Source organism: Drosophila miranda, chromosome XR, assembly GCF_003369915.1.
Source record: "Drosophila miranda strain MSH22 chromosome XR, D.miranda_PacBio2.1, whole genome shotgun sequence".
Taxonomy (NCBI): Eukaryota; Metazoa; Arthropoda; class Insecta; order Diptera; family Drosophilidae; genus Drosophila; species Drosophila miranda.
Window position 1 is genome coordinate 30,526,927 of NC_046674.1, and position 26,656 is coordinate 30,553,582.

At 44.0% G+C, this 26,656-nt stretch overlaps 6 protein-coding genes across 7 annotated transcripts; 2 read left to right on the forward strand and 4 right to left on the reverse strand.

Moving 5' to 3' along the window:
- Positions 1–299: 299 nt before the first annotated feature.
- Positions 300–2,705, reverse strand: LOC108152879 (atypical kinase COQ8B, mitochondrial). Its single transcript, XM_017282510.2, has 2 exons — positions 1,018–2,705; positions 300–956 (listed from the first exon to the last, which is right to left on the reverse strand). Exons 1-2 carry the CDS (start codon positions 2,448–2,450, stop codon positions 404–406), a joined length of 1,986 nt encoding a protein of 661 aa, XP_017137999.1. The 5' UTR covers positions 2,451–2,705; the 3' UTR covers positions 300–403.
- A 294-nt stretch (positions 2,706–2,999) lies between these two features.
- LOC108152880 (FAD synthase) lies at positions 3,000–4,359 on the reverse strand. Its single transcript, XM_017282513.2, has 3 exons — positions 4,343–4,359; positions 3,532–4,224; positions 3,000–3,463 (listed from the first exon to the last, which is right to left on the reverse strand). Exons 2-3 carry the CDS (start codon positions 4,165–4,167, stop codon positions 3,182–3,184), a joined length of 918 nt encoding a protein of 305 aa, XP_017138002.1. The 5' UTR covers positions 4,168–4,224; positions 4,343–4,359; the 3' UTR covers positions 3,000–3,181.
- A 3,121-nt stretch (positions 4,360–7,480) lies between these two features.
- On the reverse strand, positions 7,481–9,258 carry LOC108153662. The gene is made up of 2 exons (XM_017283773.2): positions 8,881–9,258; positions 7,481–8,474 (listed from the first exon to the last, which is right to left on the reverse strand). The coding sequence occupies exons 1-2, from the start codon at positions 9,032–9,034 to the stop codon at positions 7,603–7,605; spliced, it is 1,026 nt and encodes a 341-aa protein (XP_017139262.1). The 5' UTR covers positions 9,035–9,258; the 3' UTR covers positions 7,481–7,602.
- A 621-nt stretch (positions 9,259–9,879) lies between these two features.
- Positions 9,880–10,633, forward strand: LOC108153143 (probable 39S ribosomal protein L49, mitochondrial). Of its 2 annotated transcripts, none has more exons than XM_017282946.2 (2): positions 9,880–10,029; positions 10,095–10,633. In XM_017282946.2, the coding sequence occupies exons 1-2, from the start codon at positions 9,973–9,975 to the stop codon at positions 10,575–10,577; spliced, it is 540 nt and encodes a 179-aa protein (XP_017138435.1). In that variant the 5' UTR covers positions 9,880–9,972; the 3' UTR covers positions 10,578–10,633. The 2 variants fall into 2 exon arrangements, with proteins under 2 accessions (XP_017138435.1, XP_017138434.1); XM_017282945.2 differs by having other exon boundaries at positions 9,883–10,035.
- Positions 10,634–10,717: 84 nt separating this feature from the next.
- On the reverse strand, positions 10,718–12,248 carry LOC108153142 (breast cancer metastasis-suppressor 1 homolog). The gene is made up of 3 exons (XM_017282944.2): positions 11,892–12,248; positions 11,566–11,810; positions 10,718–11,501 (listed from the first exon to the last, which is right to left on the reverse strand). Exons 1-3 carry the CDS (start codon positions 12,079–12,081, stop codon positions 11,118–11,120), a joined length of 819 nt encoding a protein of 272 aa, XP_017138433.1. The 5' UTR covers positions 12,082–12,248; the 3' UTR covers positions 10,718–11,117.
- Positions 12,249–12,693: 445 nt separating this feature from the next.
- Positions 12,694–14,488, forward strand: LOC108153270 (protein YIPF1). Its single transcript, XM_017283138.2, has 4 exons — positions 12,694–13,296; positions 13,372–13,578; positions 13,656–13,748; positions 13,814–14,488. Exons 1-4 carry the CDS (start codon positions 12,799–12,801, stop codon positions 14,102–14,104), a joined length of 1,089 nt encoding a protein of 362 aa, XP_017138627.1. The 5' UTR covers positions 12,694–12,798; the 3' UTR covers positions 14,105–14,488.
- Positions 14,489–26,656: the final 12,168 nt, after the last annotated feature.

A 26,656-nucleotide genomic window follows, 5' to 3' on the forward strand; every position in this document is an offset into this window, starting at 1 on the left:
ATTTAAAAAAACATATGTATATAAAGTTACCTTGGGCTTAAAAATGCTACATTATTTTGCGATGCATTTTGTATATTATCATAGAACGAATTTCCACTTTTGCAAAGATAATTTTTCCTTTCTTTAAAAAATATCTCTTATATGTCACCGTTGACCGTCAGTGATTTGAAGAGCGAGTTAAGGGAGCTACTCGAACCTCTTTTGGTTCACACTTGAACCAGATGCAGGATGAGATAGGGATAAGAAATCTTTGTATAGAAAATCCACATGCACCCAAGAATTACAAAACACTTGTCGAATTGAGATAAGCAAAGTCTATATATTGGGATTATGAGCAGTTAGTACTGGAAATAAAACAATTAACGAAAACCGAGAACGGAATACCGAACTTATGTGACCACGCTTAGTCCTTGAATTTCCCGAGAATGATCTCCCGGTAGAAGGGTAGACAGTTCATGCGGACATTGAGGCGGGCGCAGAGAAGGAAGATGCCCGAGAGCTTCCGGTGAATGGAGTAGATCTCCTCGGGCGGCGGACAGAGCCGATGGGCAACCATGGTGGGCACAAGGGCGGCCAGCCGCTCGGTGGTGTTCTGCTTGCCAAAGTCAAAGTCGCCGTCGTAGCGAAAGATCTCGCCGAGTATCATCACAGCATCGACGTGGGCCTGTTCCATCTGTTTCGTCTCATAGCCGGTGAGGAAGCCCATCTCACGTGACATCTCGAGGACGCCCTGGCGGTTGTTCTGTGCGGCACTGATGATCACCTGACGGTAGTTCCGGATGAACTCGTGCTTGTAAAAGCGCGTCGATCCAAAATCAATGAGCATCAGCCGCCGACTGGGTGCGTCGTACAAGAAGTTCGACCAGTTCGGGTCCGTTTGCATGCACTCGATTTCGAAGAGCTCGCGCAGGCACAGCTTCAGCACGGAGGCAGCAATGTGGGCACGATGCTCGTAGCTGCGAAGGAATCGCAAGGATTAGAGGGGATGTTCTTCCGAAGGAAGCACTCGGCACTCACCTCAGGTCGAAGCACTTGTCGAGGGGCACGCCGGGTATCAGTTCGGTGGTAAGGACACTGGATGTGGTCAGATCGCGCACTACCCGGGGCACATAGTACTCCGGATAGGGGGCGATCATCTGGCGGAACTTCTCCGTATACTCCGCCTCGCGATCATAGTCGACCTCCCACTGCAGCTCCCGTTTGGCCACGCGCACCACATTGTCGATGAAGAAGCCTTGCGGAAAGACGTCCCACACCTTAAGCATGCCCACCAGATTGTCGATGTCGCTCTCAATACTCTGCGCAACGCCCGGGTACTGGATCTTGATGGCCACCTGCATCCCATCGTTCAGCGTGGCGCGATGCACCTGTCCGATGGAGGCTGCCGCGAACGGTTTGTCCTCGAAGCTGCTTAGCCGCTGGCGCCAGCCGGGCCCCAGCTGCGTGTTCATCACGCGCTCCACCTGCCAGTCGGGCATGTAGTCGGCCGCCTGGCGCACACGCTCAAAAGCCTTGGCCAGCTGCGGCGACACCACGCTCGAGTCCTGGATGCTCAGGATCTGGCCGATCTTTAATGCCGCTCCACGCACCTTGCACAGAGTGTCTACGATGCGCTCAGCATTCGCCGGACTGAGCAAGGCCTCTCGCATCGTTTTAGAACCGCCCATGCCTAGGGCGCCCTTGGTCAGCTCGTTGAGGGTGCCAATGCCCAGGCCGGCAAAGAGACCACCAAAGGAGGCCATCCTTCCCAAGCGCGAGGCCGGCACGCGCCGCTGCTTGGCCACCTTGCTCAGTTCGGGCACATCAATGCTCCCCCCGGTCCGAGATGCTGTTTCGGGGGGTACGGGCGAGGGACTCGCTACAAAGCGCAGCAAGTTGTCCACGTACTGGGTGTCTCTGGCGAATACACCCTCGGCCGTCGGCGATACTCCTGCTACTTGCGCGAGGGGCACCTGCTTGCTCTGGGTGGTGGGCGTCCGAAGGCTCACCTGGCGGTTTTTGTTGCGCTTGGAGAGGATGTCCTCGAACTCCTCGAGGGTGATGGAGGATATGTCCAGGTTGGCGGCATCGAGATCAGATTGTGCGCTCGTCGGCGTTTGATCAGCTGTCGGCGGCCGCCGCTCCTGGCTGCGACCAGAGGCCACGCCCGGCAGTTGGGGCATCATCGAGAGTTTTGTTTCCAACAGCGAGCAGATTCCCTTAACCACCACGTAGCTACGTTCGGTCGTCTCTAGCAGCACCTGTTGCACTTTCTTGAGCTCGTCGGCCGGCTGCTGTCCTGCTTGGCGTACGGTCTGTCTCGTCTGACTCACGTTCTCTGCCAGTAGCTCGCGCACGCTCGAATTGCTCCACAGATGCTTCGACAGCGCCAGGTGCTCGCGGCTGCACGCCTCCGCCACCAGCTGCAGGCCCCGCAGCACCCCGATGAGATCTTGGGAGCGCCGCGACATCCCAGCTCCCACTTTTTCGACTATCACTATTCCGGTTTACCCCCAGATGACGACACTGTGGTCGCTGTCGTCGAAAATGCGGTTGCGGAGGCGATATGTGGGCGACGCTTGAGGTGTTGTTGCTGCTGCTGCTGGTGTGGTGGTTCCCGCCTTCAGCAAGGTTTGGTCGTTTTTTTGCGCCTCTTCTATCTTGGAAGTTACATAAACAACAAAAGCGGAACCAAAATAAGTTCAAAAAACGAACGCGGAATCAGATTGAAAAAACAGCTGTTGGGGTCTAGCGCAGGTTGGCAGCACCGTTGAACCGATATGCATTGATATGCATATATATCGATATATATGTTTTCTTTTTAAATACACATTTAACTATGTTAGAATTTATTAAAATGCTTGTTGCTTGATGTAGTAACAAGTGATCGCGCTCTGACCGCGAAGAGCCTATTGAAGTAACTCAAAATATTGTGAAATTAATGAAGCTGTTGGCACCTTCGCTGACACTTTACAGCACTACACTATAGCTTTTGGCACCATACATTTACAATTAGTGGGTATAAAAAAAACTTGATGTATATTTGTAGATCGTCAATAGCCGATGCATCTAAACACCCATACGCAATATATATATATATATATACAATTTGTGACTAACTAATTTAAAAGGTATGCAGGTATTGCCCTACACCACCGCCTCGCTGATGCACTTTCAACGGTACTGTCCCTCTTGAGGCCACCTACTTCCTCTGCACGCGCCCATCTCGCTCCTGAGTGGGATCGGCCAGCTCCCATGCAGGTCGATAGTCACCCTCCGCTCCGCTGCAGGGGCTGGTCAAGTCGAGGCGTTTCAAATGCGGATTGGGCACCGTGTTGGACCTGTAGCCAATGGAGGTGTACCCCTTGTTGTACAGCGGGCAGTACGCCACGCAGTTCATATGAATGTAGTGCCAGACGTCGTGGTAAGACCACTCCAGAAGCGGGTTCAGCCGCATCATCGGCGGCCAGCCATTGTCCGTGGGCTGCAGTCGAAAGGGAGCAAGAGTTTTAGCAACGCAAACAACAGGTGAATGGAACGACAGGGACCAACCTGCATGGGGGACAGGTGCTCGCAGTATGGGTCAGTGTTTCGGCTGCCCACAAATACGGCCTTGATACGCGGCATGTCCGCTGACATGTGGGTGAGGGCCTCCTTTAACGACTCTTCGTACTCAACTAGCTGGACGTTGTAGTGCTCCACGCAGCGCGCCACAAACTCGTCGATCTCCGCAAAAGCGTCATCCGACTTGATGTACAGCATGGGGATTTCGCGGCTGCTAATGCCCTGCTGGCGGCAATAGCGCATCAGCAGATCCAGCAGCACGGTACAGTCCTTGCCGCCGTTGAAGCAGAAGATCAGCTCCTCCACCCCATACAGTTGCAGGGTCTCGTCAAAGAAGTCAAAGGCCGTCTGCTGGCGCTGTTCGATCCGCGCGCGAGTCTCAGGAGTGACCACGATGTGGGGCGGCGGCGACGCGGGAGTACGGCCGGTTGCCATACTCTTGCCGCCGTTTAGGGTCAGTACACTGTTGTGGCGCGGGGGCGATGAATTCAGAACGGGTGTTGTGATCGTCGTGGTGGCGGTGCAGCAGCATTTACTCATGACGAAGGAGCTCTGTACCGTACGGCTTCCGTATACGGCGGTTCGTCGATTGAGGTGTCTCAGACAGGCTGTGCGGCGTAGCATCCACTCGCTGAGCGATCTGTCCGGTGGTGGTATAGATTGTGGCCGTCTGCTGACAATCTGAAATTGGAAATCAATTATAATGCATATCAGCTCCAACTTTCTCCCCGCACCCTTCGCGGTACTGTGAGCGAGTGCTGCAAGTGTGTGTGTGCCGAAGTGTGCGGTCGTGCCTTACATAATTTATTGTGTGTAAATAATCAGACAAGTGTCTCACAAAACACAAACCCCAATCACAATTGTTTTGCGTTATCTTCAAGCCAAATTACATCACATTCGCAGCCTGGAACCGACCAAGCGCACACACACGTACGCTCACTCGTAGATACACGTGCGTGTATGGATAGTTACATACACATTTAACTCGCTGAGGCTTCCGTTGTTGACCGGGTCTACACGTCTACAACCATTGCTGATGTTGTTAATGGTTGTGAGTAATAAATAAGTCTAATAAGCTAAACGTCCACAGATGGACAGCTGTAAGAGAGAGATAGCATGTACGATATTTGCTACTAAAAGAATTGATTTTTGCCAGTGCTGGACAACCTCTATCAATTGCTCTTGCTGAATTGAAATACTAACGTGACATCGATAGGTAACGATAGTTGCGTTAACTCAATAACTAATATCAGTAGCCATAGGGTAATCCAATAAAAGCAGCCAGTTAAGTAGAAAATTGATTCATTAGTCGTATTAAATTATGTGGGCAGGGCTGAGAGATCTATCTGGCTAGTAATATTCGATGGAATATCAAAAACGAGGAATATGTATAAAAGAAAATGACGTCGTCAGTATATTTACGATATACTTTTAAAATGAGACGGTACATTTTGGTACCACCACGTCTAGCTCACACACGCAATTTTTATACCTTTCATAGTATTTTCTAGTATTTTCCAGTATCTTTTAAGATGGACTCATGGACTGACCCTCTTGTCCAATGCACCAATGTAGAAACCGTGTAGAAATGACCCTTAGAGCCATGTCCCAGGCCACATCGAATACTTATTCGTGACCAGCATCGAATTCCTGATCGTTTGCCAACAAAATCTAAATTGTTTCAAAAATTTCGGAAAAAAGTCATGTCAAAAAGTGCATAACGGAGGTTTTTCACACGGGCGCTTACAGGGGGCTTATATGAAATTGTTAACTAGCGCATTTCGATGGGAATCTGCAAAGAAAAAATTTAGATGCGTGTCGCACCTTTAATACTCTCATGAAATATTCTTAAAATTATTCTACATAATTAAATTATGAAATATCTTATGTACATACATACATACATATGTACACATAAATATATCCGTTCATTACATTCGTATATTGCCTGAGGGTATTCCACATAACAGTTGTCTTGATGTTATGTGGCAAGCTTTTTTAAAAAGACAAGTTCGTTGTATGAAATGTCACATCTATATATTGTATGGTTAGTGTAAATTGGCTATTTTATTGACAATAATAAAAAATCCATGTATGTACCAAACCGGACTCCCTTAAAAATTTCAGCAGCTCTGTTTTGAATTTGATTTGGCCTTGGCTGCATACAATTTGCTGGAGTTTCTCTCGCTTAGTTTCCTGGTGCTCGTCCTATAACAATAACAAAATACTAGAGCTGCAGTTGATCTGTCCTGGTCGAACTTATCAGAACTATTCCGGAACCCCGCAAAAGTTCTGAGTATTATCATGCCAAATGTGTATAGCGAGATTTTCCACCTCAGCAGTCTACTTCAACATGCGTGTATTGTTTTTTTATTTAATAGATGCAAAATAGTAATCATAAGCAAAACAAATACATACCTACATACATATGTAGATTAATTACACTTAGTAACGCAAATTTTTACTCTTTCCATTTTATATTACTTCTGGTTTATTTTGGTTTCTTTTTTGTTACGAACAATTTGAATATTTGATTTTAGTATATTTTGTAAAAAAGGGTGTATTTCGAGCAACGAAATTTAACGGTAAATTGCTGCAATATTCGGTTTTGTCAAACGGCTGCGACTTAGGCGTTTATCCAAAAATGTTTACAAACGATACCTTTAACGAAGCCTAATTAATGTACCTATGCAAAAACGAGGGGGAACGTTGTGAGGTGCTTCTGCGACCGCAACTCTACATTTATACCCGATACTTATGTAGTAAGTATGGCTACATTGAGCGACTATGTGTGCGTGCGGGAGAGACGGAAAACGTGTCGGAACATGTCGTTCTATAATGACTATAATAATGGTGCGGTCTGATCAAGATTCGGCAATCTGGTAGATATGGTCATTCTCTATGATTGTGCGTTTTTAGTTTTCTCTTATCTTCAATATTGTTGATGCCACAGATTTTCGTCGTTTGTGGGGGCGGAAGGGTGGTGACATAAGTGCGGATACCAAATTTTGTTGCTCTAATCTTAATAGGCTCTGAGATCTGTGGATGCCACACATTTTCGTTCTTTGCGGGGGCGGAAGGGGGTGGGGCGAATTTTTGAAATAAACTTGTGCAGGTTCAATAGCACAGGAGTGATGAAACCTAATTTGGTTGCTCTAGCTCTTATAGTCTCTGAGATCTAGCCGCTCACTTTTTGCGATATGTAAAACAGCCCATGAAACGTGTGTGTTTTTTGTTTTCTCGTATCTTTGAAATTGTGGATGCCACAGATTTTTTGTGGAAGCGTAAGTGGGCGGGGCGATGTTTTGAAATAAATTTGTAACAGTGACATATCACAGAAGTTTGGATACAAAATGTCGTTGCTCTAGCTCTTATAGTCTCTGAACACTAGGCGCTCATAGGGACGGACAGACAGACACGGCTCAATCGACTCGGCTATTGATGCTGATCAAGAATATAAGTATATACTTTATGGGGTCGGAAACGCTTCCTTCTGGACTTTACACACATCCATTTTCACCACAAATCTAATATACCCCTATACTCATTTTGAGTATCGGGTATAAAAATATGAAAGCACAAGAAATAATGCTTTTTATTCTTCTTGAGTTTTAAATGTCCAAATTTGGGCAAAAATTAACAGGAAAAAATGATCAATTTCCAATTTGAAAGCTTAATATTTTCCAGATGGTAAGCTGAAGCTACAAAGCGTTTTTAGCAGCATTTATCAGCTTTTCAGAATTACAAAAGTTATTGAACTTTTGTTGTCTAGTATGACTCGACTAGGTAGAAATTAAATTGTAACAGAAAATGGTCAGTCGTCCAACACTAAAAGATGATTCCGGTAATCGATAGTCATCGATACTCGCTTTGCGCTATCAACTCTCATTGTGATCACATCTGTACCCGCGCATTCAAATGTGGTGTTCAAAAATAATTTTATATGCATGAATTACAGGCTTTATTTCACATATAAAAAAGACAATGCAAATACACGCTAGCTATACACAGACACATAACAAATGGGCACTATTGGTGTTGCTCCAAGTCCCAACTCCATCATACGTCGACATTGTCCAGGACATTGTCGATGAGGCCGACAACCTTCTGGCGAAAGCGCCGATTCTGCTTGCCGCTCATCTCCTTCAGGTAGGGGTGCAGGCTAATCAAAAAGGAGTAGTCCGCATCGGGTCCTGGTGCCGCTGATGGGCCTTGTCCTGTTGCTGGGGGCGGTGTAGGCATGGCCGGTGCCGGGGTGGCCACCCGGGGGGGTTGCGGCGGTGGCGTCGACAGCTTTTGGTGGGCCAACAGCCCGTTGTCGTTGCTGTGATGATGACTACTGCCCTTGAGCCAGTGAGCTAGCTCCGTCCAGTTGTTCATGTTGTGGTGCCTTAAAGCGGCAGCCATTGTGGCCGGTAGCGTCACCAACGATTGGTGGGCCACAATTTTGTCGCTCTGTTGTTGGGTTTGTGGCTGGGTGTGCGGATGCTGCTGCTGCTCCACCTTGATCGACTGCAATCGCAGGGGCAAGCAGGATGTGGGCGAGTGCGTGACATGGTGCTTGTCCTCCTCCTCCGAAACCTGAACATCAAGCGGGAGGTGGCCCTCACCCTCACCCTCGCTCTCGCCGCTCTCTTTGGTTTCTTCCTCCTCCGTAACCTGCCCAACCATTCGCAAGTGACCCACTCCGGCCAGAAAGGTGGCCGCTGTCGATGTGCTGGGCTTGCGCAGCACCATCCCCGCTGTGGCCGGGCCTGCCGCCACTGCCACCTGCTTGTGCCCGGAACGCGACTTTGTGTAAGGTATCAAAAATTGAAGGTACTTGGACAGGTAGTATTTACGCTTGCCGCGTCCCGTCTGAGTGCGGGCTAGCTTCAGGGAGCGCAGGAAGCTGCTCCGAATGGTGCGCCAGCGCTCGCGGCAGTTGCGTACTGCGGGAAAGAGGAAGAAAATAACATGAACAAAAGAACAGTTACTACTTGCACTCCCAGAGGCTATTGATCAGCGATGGCTGTTGTGCTGTAGGGTATGCGACTTGTGCAGCAATTGCTGAAAACCCAATTGTCGGCGGACCCCGCGGCAGAGCAACAACTAATTGCATGCAAACGCTGTGCGACACAGTGACACACCTACACACAAGCCGCATTGAAATCGCAGCGCACTCACACCGAAGCAGCAAAAAGCTTGCATCACACACACACATACGGACACACACCAGCAAGAGGCAAATGAGCACGCAATTGAAACCAACAAAAAAAAAAAACGCAAAAATGAAAATGAAATTTGATTATAGTTGAAATGAATGATCAGCAATTATCAGGTGGTGGTGGCCAGTACCCGTGTCCTTGATTTCGTTGGCCACATGCTGCCAAGCGCGCTGCACCTCCTCCTTCTTGCTGTAGCCGGGATGCGTGTAGTTCCACAGACAGGCCTGGCTCTCCACGAGCTGAACGAATTTCACATTGAATACGGGATCGTCCTTACGGGCCATTCTGCAGCTTTACAGCACTGTCGTGACACCGTTATCTCTCGCGGTCAAGCACATCACTTCATAACCACGCACACACAGTGGAACTCACAGTATAACGGACAGAGTTTCGCGCGCGCCAAATTGCAATCTGCAATATTCGCGACAATCGGCAAAATGGTGGGCAAAGGAGCAGCGTATGAGGCGAGGCGACAACTGGTCGCACCGAAAGCGCAACGAAAACTGAGCGTGAAAAGCTGATTGTGGGGGAGGGGAGCGGAAACAAAAGCTGCAGTGCACACATTTTATGCTGTGTGTTTTTGCAAAAGCAACAATGAGCCAACAGCTGCAATGCAATAAAAATTGTATAAGCGTTGTGGTGGGGGGAAGTGGGGAAGGGGCTGTGTAGAGTGGCGAAAATCAAACGGGCGTCAGCTGCAACGTTGTGTGTGTAACGTGAGTAACGAGGAAAGTGGGCAGTGGTGTTGGTGTTGACAAAAAGCGATAAAAGCTTCGGCGATGACGTCACAGGCTGCATTTGTTGCATGCTATGTAAACAGAGAAAAGAAGAGAGATAGATAACTTTAATCATTATTGATGCGCTGCCATGTGCTGTCGGACTGTGCGGCGAGCTAATCGCAACTCAATCAGTAATATGTGTTGTCAGTGCATCAAAAATGCATGAGAACTCATTTCTTGTGCCGATCGCATTTACTTTTTGCAATTCAAACGTCTTAATAAACGTAAAAAAGCTGGTAGAAGTTAGTGTTTGCGTTGGCGGTTAGCAAGAAAAATGTTTATTCAATTCAATTTGTATGTTAACGAATTTTTGTTTTACGATCCAGGTGCACCTCCTATCGATGTATCGATAAGTGAGTGAGTTCTGCGCCTTCCAACACTGCTGTGAAACCGCATATGTAACCAAAATTTTGTTATTTTTCACTTTAAAGTGTATAAAAACCATGTCAGCTACCACGAAACTCTTGCTGGGCAGTGTTCTCTGCCAAAAACTGGGCAAGGTGAGGGTAAGTGCCTACCATTTCGATGAATCCGGAGAATTCATTGCCATCCACCTCTTCTCCAGCTTACACGCTCCATGCACACGCACCCCGCACTCTTGTCCAGCTTTCGCTCGTCCAAGGAGGTTCAGAGCCTAGAACAGTACCTCGAGGTGGAGCCCATTGAGAACGCGGCTGCCTGGAAGTTTGTGGAACGCCTGCTGCCGCCCCCTACTGTTCCCCGGCCGGTGGCTAAGGCGGATTACCCATCCGGGTGGCAGCCACAGAAGTCGGATGGCTCGGACAGCAGTTATTTTGTGGCCCGCACCAAGAATCACATGGTGCCCGTATACTTACATACCTGTTTCCGTGGCCAACGTCGCATTACGGTGGTGCGTCGCGTCCAGGGCGACATTTGGGCCCTAGAGAAAGATCTGCGTTCCGTGGTGGAGCAGGCGCGCAATGGAAAACTCTGCGCCTCACGCGTCAACGAGCTCAGCGGCCAGATACACATTCACGGCGACTATGTGGATATCTTGCGTGAGCACCTCAAGGCCAAGGGCTTCTGACTAAACTGTTTTTTTTTAATACTATAGAAATAAACCAATGCTTTTTTATATGGATATTTGAAGGTGTTGCACATGCAAGTGAAAATGATGGGATCGTAGGTGCTACACATTTTACCCTTTATGAATCGAAAGGCATTGCGACTTATAGAAAATCTGCAGTACCATACACACAATAATTGCAGATAATTTATTTGCTTAAACGTTTAGCATAAATTACATCAAGGGTTCGGCTTGTTGCAGTGGAAATTTACATTGAGAGTGCGAACTGTGCCTTAAACTACATCTAGCTATTTAGGAGATGATGTGGGGGGCACGTGCTGTGACTGGGGACTTAGCACGTGGAACGACACGACTCCAGTCTAGCGTCTCCCGTCATGGATCACCGCAGTGGGAGAAGGCGGGATAGCGGGTCGAGGAGAGGGGCGGTGTTGATGGTGGTGTCGATAGGGAGAAGCTCTGTTGTTGCTTCTGCCGTTGCAGCTGCTGCTGCCTCTGCCACCGTCAGGTACGCATGGGGGCACAAGCAGCAGTCCCCCACCGCTATCCACTGGCACCGGCCATTGCCGGGACACCGCCACTGAGAGCAGAGAGACCCATGCCCACAGTGGGTCCACCACCCCCTAGTACACTTGTCCCCGACGTGGGTGCTACCGGACCCGATGAAGTGGTGGTAGAGGTGCGCTTGAGCGCTTTCCTGATGATCGTCCAGTCCTCCATGATGTCCTCCTCGCGCAGCATATAGACCACATAGGGACCTGTGACTGTGACGGCCTTCTTGCGCCCTGGCCCCCGCACCTTGCTCTGTCGCTTGTCCGTGCCCCAGTCGGCCCAGGAGATGTCCACGTTATGACGATCCTCTTCCAGGCGGCGTATCCGCTCCAGAAGTTCCTCTCGCAGGTTGTCTCCCGCCATGTGCTTCTCGCTCTACATCGGAATAGGAGAGATCTAGATAGAGGATTTTTGGCGGGAAAATATGGTATCGATTTACCTCCAAGTGCTGGACGCATGCCTGCTCCTCGGACAGGAACTTGTGTTCGATATTCTGCAGACGAAATCTTCGAAGCACATCGGCAACCTCGATGCGTGTTCGGTAGACCTTTTCGAGGTCTCTCTGGGGATGCACAAACTCCTCGGAACGGCCGGAACGGACCTCAGCTAGTTGGCTTTCGATCCAGGTGATGCGTTCAAAGTAATATTGCTCACGAAGCGTATTGAACTGCCGCTCTAGACTCACTGTGGATAGCGAATGAGAGGGCTTTGTTAGCAGGGAATGATAGAGGATGGATGGGCTCTACTGGGGGACATGATTCTTACGCATATCCTCAATGTGTTCGGCTCGGATGCGCTCAATATCACTGGAATCCATCTCGGAGGAGTCATCGGAGTCGATTTCGTTGTTCTCCTCTTCGTCGGAGGAGTCACGGCCCTGGCTGGAGTTGGAGCGCTCCGACTCTGCCCCAGAGACGTCCCCTTCTCCGTCGGAATCACCATTTTTCACTGGCATTTTCCTGTTTGTTTAGAGTGTTTTGGGAGTACGATCAGAACTTGCGCTCGTAGGGTGCACTATTTCTGTTTTTCCGCTGAAATACTAAAATTAGTAAACAATTTTGTGAAATCTGATGGAAACTTCTGCGATTATTGTGCAGAAGCAAAAAAGTGTTGGATAACGCTAAGTTATGGCCCCAGTACTGTGCAGCATCATATTGCTATCTCAGTGATGCCAACAATTACTGCGATAAAATGACAAAAGTATTACGTGACTAGCGGAAAATATCCCGAAACGATATATTTTGATTTAGAGTTAGGAAAATATGTAGTTGATTATATGAGTATGGAATATAAAATTTATCAACATATTTATATATCATTGAACTAAATAGTATTATATATTTAAAAATTATAAATTCAAGTGCAAAAGAACAAGCCATTTTTCTATTTTATGTTATATATAAAGTTTTTAGATAATATTTATAGTGATTTATGTTTCTATTCATGTTTTATGTATGTACTGTATATACTATAACTGTAAAACCATCTTATAGGCATCCAGCCAAATTATCATCACTAATAACCAGCAGCTGATAGGGCTGCCAACACTCACAGTGGACTGCCAACTAGCGAAAATTATCGATACCTGGGACAGATAGCCTTTGGACAACAGCGCAGTGGAAAATACGTGTAATATTTACCAAAACCCCGATTTCGTAGAGCATCCAGCGATATGGAGACACCGACTGCAGACGATTTGCTACAGTTTCGCGACTATAACGCCACAAGCGCAACTAACAGCGGCACACCAGCGCAAATCAATGTTAACTCGCCAACACACGCATCAGGCGGCGGGGGTGGTGGCATTGGTAGTGGATTCGTTGGAGCTGGCGGCAGTAGCAGTGCACAACGTCAACGCGGTGATCCTCTGGCCGATCTTATATACGATATGAGCACTTCCGCACAGGCCATGGCTGGCGGTGGAGCCACCAATCTCCAGAACGCCCCCATCGATGGATCTGGAGGTGCTGGTAGTGGCGGCGGCTCTGGCGCACGCCTATCCTTCCTGACCATCGAGTACTATCAGCAGTTCTTCAACGTGGACACCTACATGGTATTGGAGCGCATTGCCAACTCGATGATACCCAAGCGGGCGGCTGGCAATTATCTACGCATGAACATTGGCGAGAATCCCGACCTCTATGGTCCCTTCTGGATAACAGTCACGCTGGTGAGTGTCGCAGCAGCCATGTGAGCCGAGCCAGTTGACCATACTATATAAAAACCATATATGTTCAACCCGCAGATCTTCTCGATTGCCATCAGCGGCAACATAGCCAGCTACTTGCATCATGCCAGCGATGGGTACCACTGGCACTACAACTTCCACCTGGTCTCGTACGCGGCCACGTGCATCTTTCTTTATGCCAACATCTTGCCGGTTATACTCTGGGCCCTCTTTAAGTACAGCCTGAAGCCGATCGATGATGCCGATGCTGTCGAAACGGATAGCGTAAGTGCTCTATCCCGCTCTAGTTCACATTCATACGTGTGCATCCATCTCTTTCTTTCTGGCGCTTCCTGAGGCAGGCCACCTACACGCCCACCCTGCTATCCCTGATGTGCATTTACGGCTACAGCTTGGCCATCTACATACCCGTCTCCATCCTCTGGGTGATTAATGTAAGTGCTTGCCACTTATCCACTGGAAAAGATTTTTTTTCATTCTTGATTCTTTTTGATTGCAGATCTCCCTGCTCCAGTGGCTGCTAGTCATCACCGCAGCCCTGCTGTCGGGCACCGTTCTAATTGCCGTGCTGACACCAGCCCTGCGCAACTCCCAGTTCTCACTGTTTCTCATCATTGGGATCCTCAGTGCCCACATCGTGTTGGCTGCTGGATTTATGCTGTACTTCTTTCACAATCCCCCCGACTCGCCAGGGACCATGCCCATGCCCACAGCTGCACCGGCTCCATCTGTCCTCAAGGTCGTCACCCAGGCTGCAAAGGCCGTGCTGCCGGGTAACCGAACCCGTTAAAATTCATTCCACGAAATCAAAAAGTCGTTTGTTTTAAACTAAGTTGTCTGCCATATTGGACGTTGTACTAGCTGAAATATCTGGATCAGGCCCGACTGCTCTCTCTCTCTCCCCTCAGGCATGAGCTTCCAGGATTCATTGAGAATGTAGTACAAATGTTGTTCTCCAATCCTTGATAATCATTCCATGATGGACAGGCAGCATCTGGGTCTTTAAGACTTTCGTTATGGGCTCTGTATTGACTTCTTTAACATTTGGCGACTGTATATTGATAATAAATTAGAGATATTTAGAAGTATGTACGTGTATGTGTCATACCAAGAAAAAAAAATTCCAAGAAGTTTATTAAAAAATTTTGTCACGCTCGACAAATTCGCAAGCATCTTGACGTTTCAAAAGTTGAACTAGATTTCGTGGAAAATATGGGTATCTTATTAAAGTTATTTTAAAGATACGGCATAAGAAAGGATAAGAATCATTTGTTACAGTGGAATTAGATCTGACCCTTGTTCAACTCTAAATCGAGACATTTCTCAAAGAAAATTAATTGAGTTTAAGGGATAATAGAACTAAATATGACTGATTGATAGGAATAGTAGTAGCTCTGTCTGGTATAAGCCCTTAAACGCTTGAGCAAGTCATAGGAGGGATCGGAGTTGTTGACTTTCCCCATTCCTGCGCTGATTTCATATGGTTCTTGTGCATTTATATTTCTTTAAGCAAATTTCTTCACATCCTACTTCCCAAATCTCCCAAGACATCCCAATATCCATATGGAGACTGCGAGTGCCTCCAGAGTGGGGAAGAGGACAAGGTGAAAGCTGATGATTCGTTTTGGCTGTAGGTGGGTTTTCTGTTGTTTTTTGGGTGTGGGTTTTGGTTGGGTTGGGTGGTTGTACGCTTGGCTGGCTGAATGAATTTTTAGTCATGCGTTTTTTGGTGGTAGTGTCGACACACACAGACATACATATGTATGTACATGTATCCTTGTATGTACTATGTACATTGAACGAACATTTTGGATGCCTCGAGGGCTTCTGGTTTTCTGTTGTTTTGTTTCCCATTCTCAGTGCCTCTCTTGCGTTGTTGTTTCGAGCATGCTTTTACCGAATTTCATGCGCTTGGCTTATTTATTCGAGCAATGTGAGAATTATTTGTATAGGGCCGTGCCACGTCAGACATGCTGTCACAGGGTGATATTTTGGTAAGTATTTCAGCAAATGAGAGATGGTCAATGAAGGATGAGACCAAAAGCTTGATCTTGGGAAAGATTTATTGGTATATCTATATGCATATTGATAAGTGATATGATGATCAACCAAGGATAAACTTTCGGTTTTTGGCTTAAGGATTCAACACTTTTAATCACTTTCACTTGCCGCTTTCTGATGTGATAGATCACCCTGTACATTCCGATTGGCTGGTGATCCACGTACATAAATACATAGGAATGTTATATACAATACCACAGTTTATCTATATATGTATTTACATATCTATATATATATATATAGAGGGCCCTGCACACACGCACATTTAAAGAGAGAACATTTCTCAATTTCGAATGCAAATATGCCCATAACGCATCGTTAGATTTGTTCTTTTATACAGATATATGTATATATGCCTTTTATGCGTACCCCAGCCACTCCCACAGCCACACCCACACCAACAGTGCGAATGAGATGGGTATAAAGTGGGCAAGTGAGAGAGAACGATAGAGAGAAATTTTGCTTATGTTGATTTTCTCTACAAAAGCTGCACATCTGCAGTCCTCTCGCTGTGGGAATATATGCGTGTGTTTCCTATGTAAAATAAATTTATGTATAAACATATACATACATATGTACTTAAACCTCCGTGGGTGCGTGTTTTTCTAGGTGTATGTTGATTTGTTTGGGGCATGCTGCATAGTTTGCGTATACATCATATCAGCATCAGGACAATAATTATATGTATTTCCACCTGAATTTCGGGGGTTGCAGATGTGTAAAATACTTGAATACTTTGGAAAAATGAAAAGAAACATATAAATTCATGCATAAAGTGCTTAGCATGACTATAAGTCTAGACTAGTCTAAAATAAACTTTCATTATGAATAATTCCGATTTTCTTTAATTTTCATTTAAAGTGGAACCATTTTCAGAAATTCAAAGTTGTCAATGTTTTCCCTTTTCAATATAGGATACATCACGATAAAAAAATCGTCAAGTGATCGATAAACTATGATTTCGCATGATCGCGTTCGATTATTCTATATTTTTGACATCAATTTTTGAGTTTAATAGCTTGTTTACACTAGGGCTGTGTCATGCGTCTTGCCGGAGACATAGTTTGGTTAACATAGGATAATCAGCGACCTAGTGGTGAAAAAGAGTTACGTAATTTAATCATAATTAATAAATTGAATCTGTAATTTTAATTTAAACTAATTGTGTCTTTAGATAAGACATTTTTGTGAACCCCTGAGACCACAAAAAAACACTGCTGGATATATGGGAGGAAAACATCGATGGTGTTCACGGTGTGAGGAAAGTCAAAAGAAATGACTGGAAATAATAACTAAAAATGAGCATTAAGCATTCATCGTGTTTCCTGTTGTTTGGCATAATTTTATTGATTGATTATTGAACCTTGGGTGAATTCTTCGTCATTTAGCACATCAATCTATTCTTATTAAGCAATAAGTAGCGTATGGCAGTGTAAGCGCCTACTCTGCACCATTGCGTCTATTTCGATATCAATAGTAAACGCGGGGCAGTTTAAAAAGGCTATCTATTACTCTTCATTTTATTAAAAAATTCATCGATACTGGCTAATAGTTTGGATTTTCAGATTGGATGATTCTTTGCATTTGCTTATCTTTAATACTTATGAATCACTTAATGTGAAGATACAACCAGAATTTGTTTTTATATACTCCTATGTACATATACCCACATACGGAATCGATTTGTTGCAGAGAGGAATATAGATTAACTGATTTTCCATTCAGCTGAATAACATTGAAGTAAGTGGAGGAGAGTCTGCGCGGCGTGGGCCGGGAACCGGAAGCGGAAGTCCCTCGATGGCTGTTAAAAGTTCTGTGGCTCTCTTTTTTATACCCGATACTCAAAATGAGTATTGGGGTACATTAGATTTGTGGTGAAAATGGATGTGTGTAACGTCCAGAAGGAATCGTTTCCGACCCCATAAAGTATATATATTCTTGATCAGCATCAATAGCCGAGTCTGTCTGTCCGTCCCTATTAGCGCCTAGTGCTCAAAGACTATAAGAGCTAGAGCAACGATGTTTTGGGTCCAGACTTCTATGATATGTCACTGCTACAAGAATATTTCAAAACTTCGCCCCGCCCACACTTCATTTTTTCTCGCCCTGTCTCTCTCTAACACACACATAGCATAGGCGGCTTTGCTTAGAGTAAAACATTAGCGCCTAGATCTCAGAGACTATAAAAGCTAAAGCAACCAAATTTGGTATCCACACTCCTAATATATCGGACCGGGACGAGTTTGTTTCAAAATTTCGCCACACCCCCTTCCGCCCCCGCAAAGGACGAAAATCTGGGGATATTCACAAATCTCAGAGACTATTAACGCTAGAGTAACCAAATTTGGTATTCGCACTCCTGTTAGATCTCACTATAAAACATATATTTCAAAATTTCGCCCCACCATCTTCCGCCCCCACAAAGGACGAAAATCTTTTGCATCCACAATATTGAGGATACGAGAAATCTAAAGACGCAGAATTATAGATAACGACCATATCTATTAGATTGCTGAATCTGGATCAGATCAGATCATTTTTATAGCCAAAAGGAACAATTCAATTTGAACTGGCTAAGCAGCGCCCGACATCACGCTCAGACTGATTTTCTGTCTCTCTCGCACGCACTCTTTGTCGTGTCGTTTAATATTCGCGGCGTCTGCCGGAGGAGAGCCATACTGACTAAGTATCGGGTATAAATGTAGAGTTGCGGTCTCCGCAGCAACTCACAACGTTCCCCCTCGTTTCCTCTCGTTTTGGAGAAATGGAATTAGCCGATGTTCAGCCACTTGTGTGATTCCTTTTTGTTGCCTCTTAAAGCAATTACACTGCCCTAGCCCTGCCCTTTCAACCCTTCGAGCCTCCTGTTCTCGCATATGTGTCTTTTAACCCCTTCGAACCGCTCTCGTAATGTATTTGAAGCGTTAAAATGCCTCTTTAGTGAGGATGTTTGGTCCTGACAAGGAGCTGCATAAGGGCTCCGCAATGGTATGATGGCTGATGTAGTGGTCTGGATACTGGCAGGTCATGCGGCTCTGCATGGGGGGAAATGCATATGCTAATTGGCCCAACCACGGCTGAACAAGCACCTGTTGATGGTCGATGTCACGACCCTGTCAAAGACAGACCTTGACTCCCTCTGGTGCCACCCAATTGATTCCCATTCGAAAAGAAACGAGGACTTTGAGTATTTTGAACAAATTTTGTGAGAAAGCAAACAGAGTTTATCTATCTTTGAAATAATCCAACCGAAGAAAACTATTAATTTACTTTAATTGAAGCAGGGATGACAAATAGCACGAGTTTAAAAAAATGAAAGTTGAAAAAAGTAAAATAGGTGTATCAAAAAATAAAGGCAGACTATTTTTTCAAGAGGTATCCTGGAATAGGATAAACTCTTATTACCAATTTATTTAAACGAATTGTTTTACAACTATTTTTCTTTTCTTGTTATTATGTACTTGTTTAAACCTCACTCAAAAATGAGGTACATGGTATGCAAGAAATACGTGCGCAAGTTAGAGATCTAAGCACACAATGTGTTGAGCGCGCCAAAGCGGACATTGCGTGTGATCTCCGTATTCATGGAATACCCTTTGAAGAAGGTGAAATGTTGAAGGTCCGATTCAACAAGATGTGCTTTGCCCTTAACCTAACCCCCCTACCAAGGGTGAAAGACATCTTTAGGGTCCGACAGAGAACTCACGGAACAGCTGTTGATCCAGTGATAATCCTGCGACTAGAGAGTGTGAGAGAGAAAGCGGCGTTGTTGCGAGCTGTTGGCAACTATCGCAGGGAATCGAAAAAACTGCTATCACTGGACCTAATGGAATTCGACTCGCAGGCTGCGTTTTATATTAATGAGCAGCTGTCTAAAGAGAATCTGGCTGTTTTCAAAGAGGCGATGAAAATGAAACGAGGGGGAACGTTGTGAGTTGCTGCGGACACCGCAACTCTACGGTTATACCCGATACTAAGTCAGTATGGCTCTCCTCCGGCAGACGCCGCTAATATTAAACGACACGACAAAGAGTGCGTGCGAGAGAGACAGAATATCAGTCTGAGCGTGACGTCGGGCGCTGCGTAGCCACTGCAAATTGATTTGTTCCTATTGGCTATAAAAATGATCTGATCTGATCCAGATTCAGCAATCTGATAGATATGGTCATTATCTATGATTCTGCGTTTTTAGTTTTCTCGAATGTGCAATATTGTGGATGCAACAGATTTTCGTCCTTTGTGTGGGCGGAAGGGGGTAAGGCGAAATTTTGAGATACACGTTTTATAGTAAGATTTAATAGAAGTGCGGATACCAAATTTGGTTACTCTAGCCTTAATAGTCTCTGAGATTTTTGAATACCCCCAGATTTTCGTCCTTTGCGGGGGTGGAAGGGGGTGTGGCGAAATTTTGAAACAAACTCGTCTCGGTCCGATATATTAGGAGTGTGGATACCAAATTTGGTTGCTCTAGCTTTTATAGTCTCTGAGATCTAGGCGCTAATGTTTTACTCTAAGCAAAGCCGCCTATGCTACGTGTGTGTTAGAGAGAGACAGGGCGAGAAACAATGAAATTGTTTTCTTGATGCTGGCTATAATAATAATACGATCCAATTCAGCTTGCGCAGTCTTAAAGGTATGGTCATTCTCTACAATTCTACGTTTTTGGTTTTCTCATATCTTTAAAATTGTGGATGCCACAGATTTTCGTCCTTTGTGGGGGCGGAAGTGGGCGGGGCGAAGTTTTGAAATATTTTTGTAGCAGTGACATATCACAGAAATCTGGATCCAAAACATCGTTGCTCTAGCTCTTATAGTCTTTGAGCACTATGGGCTGAAGGGGACGGACAGACGGACGGACGGACAGACGGACAGACAGACAGGGCTCAATCGACTCGGCTATTGATGCTGATCAATATATATATACTTTATGGGGTCGGAAACGATTCCTTCTGGACGTTACACACATCCACTTTTACCACATATCTAATATACCCCAATACTCATTTTGAGTATCGGGTATAAAACGGAAAAGCACTATCGGCTGTTTTCACTCGTCGGGCGATCGTGCATGTTAAGAAGCATCCAGCTGGAGAGATTTTTAGAGTGGATAACATGCATGACCTGCAAACATTGCGGGATACTTCCGAGGATGAGCTTGCAGCAGTTGCTCCAGGTGCAGTTAACAGGCCAGTTGAGACAGTTAGTAAAACTTCCCTTAGCTATAGTAATATAATGTTGAAGTTTAAGGTTTTATGTTTTTATATAGTTATAATTGATTTGTGTATATTGCGTGTGCTGCTAATATGCTATTTAGTATCTTTTAAATGGTCCATAATATGAATAGACTTCCAACGAATAGTAGGATATTGATTCGTACGCTGGCTAAACAAAAAGATGGCATAAATATTTGTCATATAAATGCTCAGAGTCTGTATGGTAAGATTGATGAGTTCCGATATATGTTTGAACAATCGAATGTTGATGTAGTTTGTGTTTCGGAAACGTGGTTCATGCCGCATCTATGTGATAATGTCATTTTGTGTACCGGATTTGATCTATACCGATCTGATCGGGAAGGAAATGGTGGGGGTGTTGCTGTATACATAAACAAGAAACTCAAATCCGAATTAATATGCAAGCACCCTCCAGAAAGTGCAATAGAATACCTTTTTATAGAATTATCGGCCTCTAACAGTTCTCATAAATTACTATTGGGCTGTCTGTACAGACCACACCGCAATACAATCTACCAACAAGTAATTGATGCAATTTCAGACCTATCTGTAAGCTATACTGACGTAATTATAATCGGGGATCTAAACAGCAATATACTGAAGGAACGACATATGGAGTCAGCGATGGCATCGTTAGGCTTGCATCTAGTCAATAATAGTAGACCAACACATTTCTCAAACACTGCAAGTACATTATTGGACCTTTGTTTTGTCAATGATAAAGAAAACGAGGGGGAACGTTGTGAGTTGCTGCGGACACCGCAACTCTACGGTTATACCCGATACTAAGTCAGTATGGCTCTCCTCCGGCAGACGCCGCTAATATTAAACGACACGACAAAGAGTGCGTGCGAGAGAGACAGAAAATCAGTCTGAGCGTGACGTCGGGCGCTGCGTTGCCACTGCAAATTGATTTGTTCCTATTGGCTATAAAAATGATCTGATCTGATCCAGATTCAGCAATCTGATAGATATGGTCATTATCTATGATTCTGCGTTTTTAGTTCTCTCGAATGTGCAATATTGTGGATGCAACAGATTTTCGTTCTTTGTGGGGCGGAAGGGGGTGGGGCGAAGTTCTGAGATATACGTTTTATAGTAAGATCTAACAGAAGTGCGGATACCAAATTTGGTTACTCTAGCCTTAATAGTCTCTGAGATTTTTGAATATCCCCAGATTTTCGTCCTTTGCGGGGGCGGAAGGGGGTGTGGCGAAATTTTGAAACAAACTCGTCTCGGTCCGATATATTAGGAGTGTGGATACCAAATTTGGTTGCTCTAGCTTTTATAGTCTCTGAGATCTAGGCGCTAATGTTTTACTCTAAGCAAAGCCGCCTATGCTACGTGTGTGTTAGAGAGAGACAGGGCGAGAAAAAATGAAATTGTTTTCTTGATGCTGGCTATAATAATAATACGATCCAATTCAGCTTCCGCAGTCATTCTCTACAATTCTACGTTTTTGGTTTTCTCATATCTTTAAAATTGTGGATGCCACAGATTTTCGTCCTTTGTGGGGGCGGAAGTGGGCGAAGCGAAGTTTTGAAATATTTTTGTAGCAGTGACATATCACAGAAATCTGGATCCAAAACATCGTTGCTCTAGCTCTTATAGTCTTTGAGCACTAGGGGCTGAAGGGGACGGACAGACGGACGGACGGACAGACGGACAGACGGACAGACGGACAGACAGACAGACAGACAGGGCTCAATCGACTCGGCTATTGATGCTGATCAAGAATATATATACTTTATGGGGTCGGAAACGATTCCTTCTGGACGTTACACACATCCACTTTTACCACAAATCTAATATACCCCAATACTCATTTTGAGTATCGGGTATAAAAATCGTTCTTTATGATCAGTTATCTGTCCCAACATTTTCCAGACACGACCTACTTTTCCTGACTTATGATTTTAATTGTAACGAGGTGGAACGTTGTGAGTTGCTGCGGACACCGCAACTCTACAGTTATACCCGATACTAAGTTAGTATGGCTCTCCTGCGGCAGACGCCGCTAATATTAAACGACACGACAAAGAGTGCGTGCGAGAGAGACAGAAAATCAGTCTGAGCGTGACGTCGGGCGCTGCGTAGCCACTGCAAATTGATTTGTTCCTTTTGGCTACAAAAATGATGCGATCTGATCCAGATTCAGCAATCTGATAGATATGGTCATTATCTATGATTCTGCGTTTTTAGTTCTCTCGAATGTGCAATATTGTGGATGCAACAGATTTTCGTTCTTTGTGGGGCGGAAGGGGGTGGGGCGAAGTTCTGAGATATACGTTTTATAGTAAGATCTAACAGAAGTGCGGATACCAAATTTGGTTACTCTAGCCTTAATAGTCTCTGAGATTTGTGGATGCCCCAGATTTTCGTCCTTTGCGGGGACGGAAGGGGGTGTGGCGAAATTTGGACACGAAACGGTCAAGGTCCGATATCACAGGAGTGTGGATACCAAATTTGGTTGCTCTGGCTCTTATAGGTTCTGAGATCCTTGAACTCATATTTTGCAATTGACAAAACCGACCATGAAACCTGTGTGTTAGAGAGAGACAGAGCGAGAAAGTATGAAATTGTTTTCTTGATTCTGGCTATAATCATTATACGATCTGGTTCAGATTTTGCACTGTAGAAGATATGGTCATCCTCACCGATTCTGCGTTTTTGGTTTTATCGTATCTTTAAAAATGTGGATGCCACAGATTTTCGTCTTTTGTGGGGGCGGAAGTGGGCGTGGCGAAGGTTTGAAATATTTTTGTAGCAGTGACATATCACAGAAGTCTGGATCCAAAACATCGTTGCTCTAGCTCTTATAGTCTTTGAGCACTAGGCGCTGAAGGGGACGGACGGACGGACGGACGGACGGACGGACGGACGGACGGACGGACAGACGGACAGACAGACAGGGCTCAATCGACTCGGCTATTGATGCTGATCAAGAATATATATACTTTATGGGGTCGGAAACGATTCCTTCTGGACGTTACACACATCCACTTTTACCACAAATCTAATATACCCCAATACTCATTTTGAGTATCGGGTATAAAAAGATTGACGACGACATATGGTACCGAAATTTTAAGAGCATTGACATTACCAAACTTAATGACGAATTCAATACATATGACTGGAATATAATATTTAACATGGATGATGTTAATTCTCAAGTAGAACAACTACAAGCTCACATAACATGTCTTTATGAAAAATTCGTACCGCTGCGTAAATTAAAGATTGCACCAAAGAAAAATCCATGGTTCAATCAATGTATTGCACACAATATATCATTAAGGGACAAAGCATATAACAAATGGAAACGCTACAGAACGTCTGTTCAGTATCAAGAATTTAAAACTTTAATGAAAAAAACCAACCTATTAATACTGACAGCTAAAAAGTCTTTTTATTCTGTAAGGTTTCAAAGTGCAATATTAACAAGAAGGACATGGAGGGAGCTCAAAGACTTGGGAATAGGGAAGAGGACAATTAACACCAAAATTGATGTAGACATAGATGAATTAAATAAAAAATAAAAAAAAAAAAAAAAAAATAAAAAATAAAATAAATAAATAAATAAATAAAAATAAAATAAAAAAAAAAATTAAATAAATAAACGGGGTACCTGAAATAGCATATAATCATTATCTTGACAATATACCGAATAGTTCCTGTGATAATAACTTTAGCATGTGTGCCAGTCAGTGTGATGTCCTTGAATCTCTGCTTAAAATTAAGTAAAATGCAATCGGACTGGATGAAATACATCCAAAATTTCTAAAAATCTTACTTCCGTAAATATTACCACATGTGACTTATATTTGCAATACTGTCTTAACAAAATACAATATTTCCAAGTACATGGAAGCTTGCGAAAACGACCCCGGTCCCTAAAGGAAAAAATGAATATAGACCTATATCAATTCTATCGTTTTTGTCAAAAGTTCTTGAACAATTAATGTCACAACAAATTCGAACTTTCCTAGATAAAAATGCACTACTAAGTGACAAACAGTCAGGTTACAGAAGACAAAGAAGCTGTTTTACGGCAATAGTAAATATAAGGGAAGACATTAGATTAACACAAGATGAAGGAAATGTGACGCTATTAGTACTACTTGACTTCAGTAAAGCATTTGACACGGTTAACCACGAAATCTTATTAAGTAAATTAGTTAACTTTTTCAATTTTAGTAAGGTAGCTATAAAGCTATTAAAATCGTATTTAACGGATAGAAGACAGGTAGTAGTAAGTGGAAGTAGAATTTCGTCAATGATGAGCACTACACGTGGTGTGCCTCAAGGTTCAGTTCTTGGGCCGCTTTTGTTCTCATTATATGTGAATGACCTGCCAGACGTCCTGTTAAATTGTAAAAGTCATATGTATGCGGATTACGTCCAAATGTATGTTAGTCGTCCATTGAGTAAAATTGATGAGTGTATAAGTGTGTGTAACAGTGATTTGTTCAATGTGAGTAGCTGGGCGAAGCGTAATGGTCTGGCACTTAATCCAGATAAATGTAAATGTGTAATTATATACAAGAAGCAACTAAATACGATGGCCTATCCAAAACTTGAAATCGAAGGAAAACAAATTAATTACGTAGATCATGTGGAAAACTTAGGATTAACATTTAACAATACGCTTTCTTGGAGTAACCAAGTAGTGAAAGCTACTGGTAGAACATATAGTCTACTAAGAAAACTCTCACCGACACAAAAATACCTACCAGATATACTCAAACTAATGATAGCTAAGACATATTTGACACCCACCTTATTCTATGGTATTGAAATATTTGGAAATTGTGACGCTGAATCTCAAAAAAACTAAAAGTAACATTTAACAACATTGCCCGCTACATATATAACAAGAGACGAACCGATCATATCTCAATCTTAGCAAGACAAATATTCAAAATGGATTTAAAGACATGGATAGGGTACAGAACAATTATTTTTCTACATCGAATAATCTATACCAGACAGCCGAGCTACTTATATGATAAATTAACCTTTGCTTCATCAAATAGAACGTTGAATCTGGTAACCATAAGGTACAAACTTGCCAATTCAGGAAAACAATTTTTAACAAATGCTATTCGGTTATGGAATGAGTTACCTTTCAATATTAAAAATATTAGTAGAGCAACGCAATTTAGGGAGAAATTAGAAAAACACTTGATAAAGCCATAAAAAAAAAAAATAAAAAACAAATAAAAAAAAATAATAATAATAATAATAATAATAATAAAAAGTAATAATACAAAAAAAAAAAAAAAAAATTAGAACTAGTATTAGTATAAATAATACAAATATTAGTCATAATAATAAAAATATTAGTCATACTAAAAATGTTAGAATAAAACGAGGGGGAACGTTGTGAGTTGCTGCGGACACCGCAACTCTACGGTTATACCCGATACTAAGTCAGTATGGCTCTCCTCCGGCAGACGCCGCTAATATTAAACGACACGACAAAGAGTGCGTGCGAGAGAGACAGAATATCAGTCTGAGCGTGACGTCGGGCGCTGCGTAGCCACTGCAAATTGATTTGTTCCTATTGGCTATAAAAATGATCTGATCTGATCCAGATTCAGCAATCTGATAGATATGGTCATTATCTATGATTCTGCGTTTTTAGTTTTCTCGAATGTGCAATATTGTGGATGCAACAGATTTTCGTCCTTTGTGTGGGCGGAAGGGGGTGGGGCGAAATTTTGAGATACACGTTTTATAGTGAGATCTAACAAGAGTGCGGATACCAAATTTGGTTACTCTAGCTTTAATAGTCTCTGAGATTTGTGGATGCCCCAGATTTTCGTCCTTAGCGGGGACGGAAGGGGGTGTGGCGAAATTTGGACACGAAACGGTCAAGGTCCGATATCACAGGAGTGTGGATACCAAATTTGGTTGCTCTGGCTCTTATAGGTTCTGAGATCCTTGAACTCATATTTTGCAATTGACAAAACCGACCATGAAACCTGTGTGTTAGAGAGAGACAGAGCGAGAAAGAATGAAATTGTTTTCTTGATTCTGGC